General features: G+C 26.3%; 1 protein-coding gene across 1 annotated transcript; it reads right to left on the minus strand.

Moving 5' to 3' along the window:
• Positions 1-2,589: 2,589 nt before the first annotated feature.
• Positions 2,590-5,693, minus strand: OCT59_003207 (uncharacterized protein). The gene is made up of 10 exons (XM_066145462.1): positions 5,216-5,693; positions 5,012-5,125; positions 4,537-4,908; positions 4,372-4,455; positions 4,071-4,297; positions 3,909-4,004; positions 3,718-3,837; positions 3,156-3,644; positions 2,874-3,087; positions 2,590-2,786 (listed from the first exon to the last, which is right to left on the minus strand). The coding sequence occupies exons 1-10, from the start codon at positions 5,627-5,629 to the stop codon at positions 2,610-2,612; spliced, it is 2,307 nt and encodes a 768-aa protein (XP_065996185.1). The 5' UTR covers positions 5,630-5,693; the 3' UTR covers positions 2,590-2,609.
• Between the last annotated feature and the right edge of the window lie 6,675 nt (positions 5,694-12,368).

Raw genomic sequence — 12,368 nt, forward strand, 5'->3', positions numbered from 1 at the left:
TTTGGGATAATAAAAAAAAATAAAAAATGGATATTTTTTTTTTTAATAGCTTGCGCTTCTAATGTTACAAATGTCAAATGGTTACCGGATTCGTAGGAACTAGAAATCACGGTTGTTGGTCCTTCGAATGATTTGCCTGTAGAAGCCCACTGACAGAAACAGCGGTTGTAGATATTTAAAGGATCCTAAATTGTCAATGACCAGCATTGTAAAGATGATGGTCTACTCCATTCACATCTGCACTAAATATAAATAAGGGGGGATACAGTTAATATTTTGAATTATATATTGAGGTGTTCAGCTGCTGCTCCTCCTCATGCAAAGTATTGTTTTTTTATGAATCACGACTAGTTGTGCTTTATAATTTCAATTGCTCAAGTAAAAAAATATATATTAAATTATTATAACTGAGTTTATTAAACGAATTTTTGTATAGTAAAATATGAAATATTGTAACGAAATTGATTGGATGTATCACGTGATCACCCATGATTCCGTTTTATTTTTTTAATTAACGCGTTTCGCGTTTTACACTTGCTTTCCGCATATTTTTTTTTTATAAAAGGATCAGTAAACAGACTGTCCTTTTATCTACGCAACCTTCCCCAGGGCCCAGGCGTTACTTCATACGCGTACGCCGTGTTAGCAAAGTATTACAAGTCAAACAAACAAAAGAAACTGAGGTTTCAAGAAGAAACACTGTAAAAGATTCCTTTAATTCCTCATCACTATGGTAACGTCTGGGGTCGTCCTTGTTTTTTTACATTGCTCTAACAACTTACCCAACTAATGTTCCAAACCTGTCCTTTTATGCTACGCAACCTTCCCCAGGAGTTACTTCATACGGCACCAACAATCAAAGAGGGGAGGAAGTTAGTGTTGGTCTCCGTAAATAGTTGTTAGTCCAAAAGTCAAGTAAATTTAATGTTTGTAAATTAGAATTACCATCTTTTAGCTAACCATAATAGTGTAGTATTTACAGCCAATTTACAGCTTACGTTTTAATATTACAACCGCTAAAGGTTGTAATTTGATATACTGTATCTGACGAAGAGGAAGTAAAGGGTGGCGAACAAAAGATCTCACCATCTTTTACAGTGTTTCTTCTTGAAACTTCTGTTTTTTTGACTTGTAATAGTTTGCTAACAAAGCGCACGCGTATGAAGTAACGGTTGCGTAGTATAAAAGGACAGGTTTGGAACGTTAGTTGGGTAAGTTATCTAGTAGGAACGCGAGTCCTCACATCTTTATCATGCTATGATGGTCTGGATCTGGCTTCTCAAATTAAAAATAAGTGGAGGAAGTAAAGGATGGCGAACAAAAGATCTGTTTTAATTTATATACTAGCGATTTAATTATAATATGCTCCGACAGTAATCAAAGAGACTATATCAATATTATCAATTATATATTCTCTTAATCCTACAATTTTCCGTACGCCAAGAAAGTGACACCTAAGGATAAATGTAAATACTGGGTATTTATTCATTTTCTTATTATCCAGATTTATCTATTTTATTTATATACTAGTGATTTAATTATAATATATGGTTAATAAGATCTCTTGGACGAAGAAAAACTGGTTGCCTCGGCAAAAAATCTAGCTGATTATACGAAGATGGAAGAAGTAGTTGAAATAATTAACGAGTCGAGGAAGGAAGAAAAATTCGTAAAAGAAGTCAATACAATGAATGTGTCTTTCATTAATCGACTTTAACAAAAAGATAAGGAGGTTGATGGTCATAAAGATGGTAAAAATGATTCAACGAAGATAGAGAGGACAGAGAAAATTTCAACGCGTGATTAAAGAGAATTCACATAATACGTATTCGGTTCTAGTGTAGTATATTTGTATGGTGAGCCCGTTTAAGAAAATTTAGAAAATCGGAAAAACTAGTTAATGACAAAAAGAGAAAGTGGGTTTTGGTTTATGTAATATTTAATAGTTAGTAGTACATGAAAAACGTTACCATTTCATCGGATGGTATGAAATAATTAATAAAGTATTACGTTTTACCACAAAAAAAAAATTTAACTGTTAATTATAATATGTTCTTTTGCTAATCATAATTTTTTTAAAATTGGCTTTATTTATAATTACAAAGGCCCAGAATAATTAATTTTCGTAGTTAAGCTTATTCCAGTTAAAGTGTTCTTTTCGTTGAATTATTAGATATCGAAAATTTATTAATATACGTAATTTTACAAGTTTACGAAATATACGAAATTAGAAATATTACAAAATATTTTTTTTTTCGATTCAATTACTTATGAGAATAGAGATATCCAGACCCGGTTAGTGCGAGAATTTATGTGTAAGCCTTAAGGAAAAGCGAATATCTTTTAATTAATTTAACGGAGTAATCCTGGATAGTACTTTAATGTGTTTTGTTTTTAAAGATGAGAATATATATGATTTCCTGTAGTTCTTACTGATAATGTATTTTTCTGTGAAATAAAATAAAATAGAATATATCATGGGTGCTTTCTTATTTACTGACAGAACCAATAATCTATAGACTCATCCTACCATGTCTAGTCCTTCGCTTCATTCATCATTTAGTTTAATAACTGACTTAAATGCTGGTATATTATAATTTATTGTATATTTAATAAATCTTTACATTTTTTTGAATTATTTCTATAAAATTATTTATATCTTTCATCAAAGAATTTATACCACCCGTTTTCTCTTCATCTACGATTTCATGAGGATACCATTCAGGAACTTCGCCAGGCTCCAAATTACTATTAAAAGAAACTTCATCCCAAGACTTGTTATATAACTATATACAGTAATATGATTATTAATTGTTAATTTATTAAAAATGAAATTAATGATAATTCAAAAAAAAATAATAATATTTGCTTACAGTGATTCCATAAGTAACAATGGGTGATGGTTCTTTGCTAAGTGGAATGTCAATTCCTGGGGGTGAGTCCTGATGTTCTGATAAATTCCAATATTCATACTTGGTTATTTCTATAATATAATCTTTAAGCCACCAATATTTCCATTTCGTTTTTTCACATACTGAAAGAACATTTATTTCTTTAGTGTTCGAATAAACCAAACGACCTTTTGGACTATTATTTTGTAAATTAATTAGCTTTCCTTTTAATAAGAATATTAATTAATTTATTATTATAATTACCAAATTCTTAATTTATAAACAAAATTCCCCTGTGCCCCGATTTTATCGTTTGAAAGTCTTCTTGCCGTTTGGATAAGTATTTTCCATGAATAACTACTATCTAAACATGCCATGCTTATGTCCAAAATATCTTTTTCATTTAAAACAGCATCCCATAATCCAATTTTATCATTTTTATCGTGTGTTCTATCAGTTCTTTTGCTAGAATTACTTGACCTATCGATTTTCCCTTTTTCATTCTCGTATCTCTCAACTTTGACGTCAAATGAGCAGGGCCATGATTCATTTTCACTGTCAGGGATTTTACGAATTGCGTAAATTTTAAATTCACGAAATGGGGAACCATCTAATTCTTGACAACATGTGGAATAGTCCAATTCTCGAGTTTCCTTTTCATCTTTCCTAGATTCATTTGATTTTTCCCAAGCTTTGGAACGGAATATGAGATCATCAAATAATTTATCTAATTGTTCATCTTTGGTGGCGAGACTAAAAGAAAGAGAAGGAAAAAAATTTAAACTTTGATATAAAGCAAATTAATAATTCACATATTATTTCTCACCATGTAGCAAATTTAGATAATATGCGAGGATTTTTTAGGACCTTTTCAAATTTATCGATAGCCCACAATGGGTTAGAGTCCTTACGCTGAGGAAAACGTGTCAAACACACGTGACCAATCCTGAATATGATGTAAAACTTGTGAATTAATATTTAAATAAATAATAAACAGCTTTTCCTTAAATGCTATACCTAATTCTTATTTTTATTACTTCATCAAGTAAATGAATATGTTGAAGAGCTTTAACAAAAGCATCCTCGATATTTTTTGAATTAGACTCACGAATCCTAAATATTTAACAAAATTAATATTTTATTATCATAAAAATCTAAAACGTAATATTAAAAACTTACCCTTGTAAAATAGCAGGATCAAAACTTTGATCTAATTCCTTTGAAGCATCTTCTTTACCAACAATCGGAATCTTATCTCCTTCAAAAACTGGCTCAAGAAGTTTGAAATCTAATACGTCGTATGGTTTTATAAACCAAGATGGTGGATCCGCTATTCTTACTTTGTGTGGCTTATTCGGTGGTTCTAACATATGAAATACCCAACCCCTTGGTGGAATAGATTTATACTAAGAAAAAAAAAAAGATTACAATTAAAATAGATTCGATCTTTTTATTATTTCATTTAAAAACTATTTCATACCGCAAAAACTTTTACAAATAAGCCTCTTACTCGTAGTGAAGCTTCTTCAACAGATTCGTCATTTTTTCCAACAACTTTTATATACTACAAAAAATTTAAAAAAAATGAAGTAATAAAAATTATTATTACGTTATTTAAATTATTTATCTCTATAATACTACTTACAGAGTGTTTAGGTTCATGCCAAATATGGCATTTAAACTTGATTCGCACAGGATCCAACATATATCCATTCTTTCCAATAAATTGTTCAATAGGAATGTCGCTATCAGGAATAACAAAGAAGCCGTAGAAAGGGTGAGGATCATTCGTCATTTCTTTATACTTATTTTCTTCCTCTTCTCTTTTTTTTCTACGTTCCAACTTTTTTTCTTCCTTCTTAGTAAGAGGAGCCCTTTCAGCTTTTTCCCAGTCATCCCAAGTCTTATTTCTTCCACGTTTTTTTCGTTCTAACACAGTGTTAGCAATATCTTCAAATTGCCTGGCAGCTTCTTTGAGATTATCAAAATTCTCATCTCCTCCCCACATTTCGATACGCTAAAATCGATTTAAACGAAATAATATATTCAAACCGATTAATCAATAATGAAAATAAAGAAAATAAATATTACATTATGAAAAAAAAGCATGCATTACTTACATTTTTACTTTTATTAAATTCAATTTGAGAATCAGTCAATATTGCGATGCGTTTTAAATACATTTCTTTTTCACCGAAAAGTTCACTTGGGGAAATATTACAATGTGGAGGGATCTTCAAAATTTTTTATAGTCTTTTAAAACGTTGATAATTATAATCAAAAAAAAAGAAAATAAAGAAGGTTAATAAAAAAATTTTTTTTACCATCCAAACCATGTCGGGTATACTGACTGGAGCAAATTGATCATCATCAATCTTCTCTTTTATTAAACTCAATGGAGTCGATTTATGATTCAATTGCTTCCATTCGACTTCATCTTCTTCATAGAATACTTTGATATCTTCCTTTTTTGGTACAGAATCTTTATAATTGTCATCAACTTCTTTACTATTTTTTGATACAGAATCTTTATTATTAACATCCACTTCTTTACTATTGTTTGATACAGAATCTACATCCACTTCTTTACTATTGCTTGATACAGAATCTACATCCACTTCTTTACTATTGTTTGATACAGAATCTTTATTACTGTCATCCACTTCTTTACTATTGCTCTCCACTTGTCGATTTTCCGCTTTTTTACGACGGTTCTTTTTCTTATTACGGTTTGTCATAGAAAAATAATTACGAGTTATAGAAGGGAAAGAAAAAACAAAATAAAAAAAAAAATATGTAATCTAATTTATTGTTCTTGTGAAAATCCTTTTGCATGCAGTTAACACGATTTGTTAGTGTATTTTCTTCCACATTTTTAAGATTAAATTTTGTGAAACGAAATTGTCAAATGATATTCGTCAATCTCGGCCATTTTAAAAAATGTTTTTGTTTTATAAATAAGGAACATTTAAAATAGGTAACATTTTGACAATATTAAAAGCTTAAAACTATTAATATAAGCTGCTATTTGTTATTTCGGTTTTATGAAAAAAAAATAAATAAATAAAAAAAAAGTTTTGTTGGCAATATGATTTATGTTAAGAATATCTTGTGTATCATACCATATTTTTTCTGTCTATCGTGAACAAAGAATCATAATAAAAATGGAAATGATCACGATAAAGCTTACCAAAATTACAAATCATGATGTAAACAAAAAGGCAATCAGCCGATAATCAAAATATTTTTTTAAATTTAAAATAAATAGAAAATTGTATAATGTATATTATAAAAAAATATTTACGATAAAAAATCGTCATATTTTATTTTTTTTTTAAAAAAAAAAATAATTTTTTCTTTGATAAAAAAAGTTTTGCCAGATTTAAACTAATTCTGGTAAGCGTTGTGCCATCTTTAATTTTAAAGATTGTTTGTACACACTTGGTAAGATCACAAGATCACAATCTGAGTCACATGTATTCAATTTAGTGACGTAACCTTAATAGTTATTGATACTAATAAAATCGTAGTTTCGGATTATAAGTATCATATTACGGCTACCATTCAGAATAAATAAATTGGACTTCAAAATGTATATGTATTATTAAAGGTCATCACTTAAAATAATTTAGAAAAAGACATAAATTTAAAAAAGAAATTATTCTTGCTAACGAATCTCTTACAAGAAAGTAAAAATCATTACGCAGTAAATATATTAATTGAAATCTTGTTTATTGTAAAAGTTCTCTTGAAAATTGTTAATATTAATGTTTAGCTAGTTATAATATACTGTGAATATTGTAGAATTATAGAAATTATTAAACTAGTTACCTAAAAATAATGTTAATTTACAAATTTCAAATAAAATATCATTATTAAAAACAAAGACAATGATTGGATTTTATAATCAATCAAAAAATTTTGGAAAACTCAAAAGTAATACTTGAAAGTGTTAATAAAAAAAATGGTTTGAAAAGATAAATGATTAATAAATATTTGAAAAAGTTAATAATACTTATTTAATATTCTATGGTAGGTACTATAAAGTATAAATAACAGTCAACCACCTTAACTTTATAATCATTAAGATGAAGCCAGAAAACTTCTTAAAATTATAAAGAATAATGGGATTATAGACAGAAGTCTTGAATTGTTGATATTTATTTTTTTACTGATATATTTGTAGACAGTATTGTCAAATGACAAAATAAATAATAATACACATATTAATATAATTAACTTTCAATTACTGTAAATATAAATTTTTGAAGGCCTAAGTACTAGTAATATTTTTTTTTAGAAATTTAGTAGTTAGAAATTAAGAAAGCAGATATTTGAACAAAAAGTACATGTTTAAAATAATTATATTGAGATATATTTGACTAATGTGTCTTTGCGTATAATGTGACTTTGTGTGATTGATCTACTCACAACAAATAAAGCGCAGTAACTTGCTAAGCAGGAACACAAGCTTATAATTAAGTTGGTAAGCTAATGGATAACATCATATAATAATTTTTTCATTATAGCTAAGTTAACTTAGCAAAATTCAAATTCCAAGTTGATGGTTATATATGATACATTTTTTACGTTTATAACTGAGTTAATAGAGTTAATAAATAACATGTAAAATCAATGGCTTAGCAAAATTTCAAGTTGTTTATGCTAAAAAGGTTATATGTGATACAAATTTTCATGTTTCAAAGTAAATAACATAAGTTTTTAATATAAATATCCACTCTTTCTCCATTCACAAAAAAAAAAAATATTATAAACTTTGTAAACAACTATTTCTAAACAATACTTTCAAAAGTAAGAACTAAAGAATTGGTCATTAGTCGACTTTGACAGTTGATCTTTGATTACTGTTAGATGAACAGCATTCATAAAAAATTTTATTTATACCTTAATTCCATTTTATTAAATGAAAATGCATTAGAGGAAGAAATTAGCACAGTTAGAAACCTAATTAAAATGAAAAAGGTAAATAATTTCAAACTAATTCAATAAACAGTTAGTGAACTGAAACTAAGAAACTTCCAGTATCAAATTTTTAGCTGAATCATAGAATAGTATTATTAGTTGCTTTTTACTCAATTTATTGCAAGGTAGTTAAGAAAACTTTTTGATATATTTAACTGAATCCTCAAGCTTTTTACAGCATTTACATTACAACAATTTAAGAAAAATATCAACTTGATGATTATTTCTTATCTTAATCTCTTCTTTGTAATGATTTTAACTAAAAAAATTTTTAAGTAAATCTAACTGAATCCTCAAACCTTTTATAGCATTTGCATTATAATGATCTGAAAAAGATATTAACTTGATGATTGTTTCTTATCTGAACTTCTTTTCTTAATTTCTTTATAATGATTTTAGTTAGAAAGATTTTTAAGTAAATCTAACTGAATTATCAAACTTTTTACAGCATTTGCATTGCAATGATCTGAAAAAAGTATCAACTTAAATGATTATTTCTTATCTTAATTTTTTTCCTTAATTTCTTTGTAATGATTTTAACTAGAAAGATTTTTAGATAATCTAACTATTAGAGGATATAATAGTTTAAGAGAGGGATACAAATAAAAAATTTTTTATAAATAGTATTTAACTGAATTAGGCTTTTTGATGAATGAATATTTCCAATTTAGGAATTGATGCAGATTTAGAAATTAAGATAATCTATTTTTTTAAATTCACGTGTTTATTAATTATGTAAACTTATATCCAGTACACGTTTTTAAACAAAGAAAAATTTTTTTTTGTTTACTTATTTAGTTCTTTTAATATAATATGATTATTCATTGAGGTAAAAATAAAAGGCTACAAGTAATAGAAAAAAGTAGAAGACAATGGTGTGCTCATGAAAAATTGATTATAATAAATAGTGTGAAAGTAAATGTTTAGTGGCAAGAAGGTTTGATATAAAACTAAAACAAATCTATTATTAGATGAATTAAAAATCTCAACTTAAAAATGTAGTATTAAAGATACTGCATTTTCAGAACTTGAAAAGTTTCTTTTTAAATGGGTATCAGATTTGCGTAAAAATACAAAAGCTGTTTAATACATGAAATATGGTAATCAGAAAAACAAAATTAATTGCTAAAGAAAAAAAATGAGTAGATATGTATCCAATTATTGCTCAATTTAAATTTTCAGAAGCATGATTAGAAGGATTTATAAACAATATAATCTTGTAACAAGAAAAAGAACATATATTGCATAACATCTTTCTGATAATCTTATAGAAAAATAATAAAATTTCTTAAGTTTTATTTTATACAGATGAATTTAGCTGATTATTCACTGAAATACATAGGCAATATGAATGAGATGCCTGTTGCATTTGATTTACTATATTCAACTACTTTGGATCATTGAAGTACTTCAATTGTTAATATAAAAACTACTAATCATGAAAAAATAAATTTTACTGTTATATTAGCCTATATGGCTAATAGTATAAAATTACCATTAATTTGTATCTTCAAACTTAAAAAAATGTCATGAGAACTTTTCCTCAAGGAGTTTATATATGTGTAAATGAAAAAAAATAGTGTAATGAAGAAGAAATGTTCTGGTAGATTGAAAATGTGTGGACTCAAAAAAATAAGCTTGATAATTTAAGGTCCTTATTGGTCTTAGATTCTTTTCGTGAACATCTTATTAATTCAAAATAGATTTAAAAAAAACAAATAAATCTTGCTATTATTCCTGATAATCTTATATGTAAATTATAACCATTGGATGTAGCTATTAATAAAAGTTTAAAGTAAATTTGCATCAGTATTACAATACATGGATGAATTCTGAAATCATACATTCACACCTACTGGAAAAATCAAATAGTTATCCTATACTACTGTAACTTAATAGGTGAAAAATCATGGAGAGATGTAGATATTTCTATAATTTAAAGGTCTTTTAAATATTGCAGAATTTCTACTGCCAGAGATAGAAGTGAAGATAATTTAATATTGATAATATAGTTAATATGAAAAAAAATAAACAAAGTGGTGAGATCCCCCAATTCCCCCTGTCATCAATTTACAAGGTTGCCACATCGAACGGGCATTCTCATGGTCGAACGAACGAATGAGCGAACAAACAAACGAACGAACGAGCAATCAAACGAACAAACACGTGATCAAAACATAATTAACGAACAACAACATCAGCGAACAATATACAACAACATTCTTGGTTCACAAAATAAATAGCGTTAGTAATATAAAACATCAAACAATATAAAATAAAAATTAACTTCTCTAAATTTTCCTCAAATTATATCCACTTTTACCTTTAATTTCAAACTACGATAGCTTTCGCTACGGAACATTACTTTTCAAAACATATATTTAATTCTTCTTAAAATTTCCATTTTTTAATTAAAATTAATTAAGCGAACATTAATTAAAGTTTAGGGCGAACCTATTACCTTTAATTAACATTAAACTTCATTAACAAATAATTAAATGAAACTTATATTTTATTGAGTTCTGTGGATGCGAACTGTGGAATTACTTTGAATTCCGTTCTCTATATATACAATTTTTATGCTACTTTCTATTCTATCTATATACTATCTTTTATGTTCTTTACATATTATCTTTGAACTATCTTTCTAATATACTATCTATATTTTAAATACGCTATCTTTTAATATGCTATCTTATATATTATTTTATATATTATCTTTTCTATTATTCAAATATTACATCGTAAAGAAATAATTTATAACCCATCTTTTATGGCTGTGCTATCTTTTCTTTAAAATAATCTTTCAAATATTATGTCGTAAAGATATAATTCATCTTTTGTGGCTGTGTTATCTTTTATATATGTTCTTTTTAATATGTTATCTTTTATATTCCATCTTTACGCCATCTTTTCATATTATCTTCTATATTATTTTGTGTTCTCCAATCTTTCCGACATTATTTTATATATTCTTTTAATCCACTTTATGTGTTTCGCTCATAATCTACCTTTTGTGGCTTATAATTATTCTTTCTTGTCGTTCTCATTGTTAAAGATCGCTAAGCCGCAAATGATCGACTCTATTTATCCTATTGGTTCTTTGTCAATCATTCAATAAATATTACATCATGTAGATCATTACTCTTCTTAAATGTTTATCCTTTTCGGCTAATTATTTATCCATCCACGCCAATCCACGATTAATTCGTTCGTTCTTAATACTTGATAATTACATTTGGTGGTTGAATTTTATCTTCTTTTCGTACTTGATATTTGGCCGTTTACAGTGGTTAAGATGAAGTTTGCAATGTTGATGAACTTGATGAAAATTATGATGAAGGTTATGATAGTAATTATAAGGAATCAAATAATAATAATAGTATTCTGACTTGAATATTGAATCCCATTAGTTAGTTTCAAAAAAAAATTTGAAACTATTTAAAAAAATGTTATATTAACATTTTTTTTTATTTTCTTTTATAGGGAATCAGTTCTACCGTTTCCTCAGGTAATGTTTTGATAGATTTTTGAACTTACTTAAAAAAACATTTTTAGCTAAAAAATGATTTTTTTTATATTTTTTTTATAGGAAATCAGTTCTGGTGTGAATACCAATATTCTAGGTAAAGTTTTGAATTTTTTGAAATTTTCTTTAAAAAAAACCGTTTTTATACTAAAAAAATGTTTTTTTATTATACTTTTAGTAAAGAAAATCAGTTCTGGTAATAAATATTCAGTGTTGTAGCCTTCTTATGTCCAACTTTTTGATTTACTTGTTTTGTAAAACTAAAATAATAACTATAAGTATTACCATTAATGATTTCTGTAAGATCATCTTTAAATCTATTAATATGATGGAATAACTCATTAAAATTAATTATTTGTTTGCAATATTATTTGGAATGATTGATAATTCTGTAAAGTGAATAAAGCAAAAATCCATTCAATCTAATTCTGAAATTTTTCCTATAAAACATTTAATTAATAATTATCATTGAATTGTTAATTTTTTAATACATAATAATTCCAAATACCTTGTTTATTATTTATTCTATCTAATGCTAATTTCATCTGATCAGATATTGGATCAGGTAAAATTTCATTACAAAAAGGACAAGTAATATTAAGTTTCATTTAAATTAAATATTTTAAAATATAATACTTACTTTGATCAATATTTAATTCATTTTCTAGTGACTCTAATTCATCAAATTCATCAAAATTATATTCAATATATTTAGTAAGTTTAAGTTTTTTTGGACTTGATAAAATAAATTGAGTATTATTAGTTGGTATTTATATATTTTCTTTCAGTTATTATAAAAATTCTAATAGATAATAAATACAATAAATTTAAATAACAATTAAAATTATTAATTATTCTTTATTTATTACATTATTTTTTTGCAAATTTTGTCTTATTCTTTTAGTTTGTCTTTTTTACGCAGAAAATGGTAGTGATGATGAATTTAATAGCAAATTAGATGAAAG

This window comes from Rhizophagus irregularis, chromosome 11, assembly GCF_026210795.1.
Source record: "Rhizophagus irregularis chromosome 11, complete sequence".
NCBI classification, from domain to species: Eukaryota; Fungi; Glomeromycota; class Glomeromycetes; order Glomerales; family Glomeraceae; genus Rhizophagus; species Rhizophagus irregularis.

Bases quoted from the DNA above. Each gene is read 5' to 3' on its own strand.
- OCT59_003207 (XM_066145462.1), bottom strand. From the start codon at position 5,629: ATGACAAACCGTAATAAGAAAAAGAACCGTCGTAAAAAAGCGGAAAAT. The intron at 4,456-4,536 runs GTAAGTAGTATT...AATTTTTTGTAG, and splicing joins GGCATGAACCTAAACACTCT to TATATAAAAGTTGTTGGAAA. The intron at 2,787-2,873 runs GTAAGCAAATAT...TACTGTATATAG, and splicing joins TTGTTACTTATGGAATCACT to TTATATAACAAGTCTTGGGA.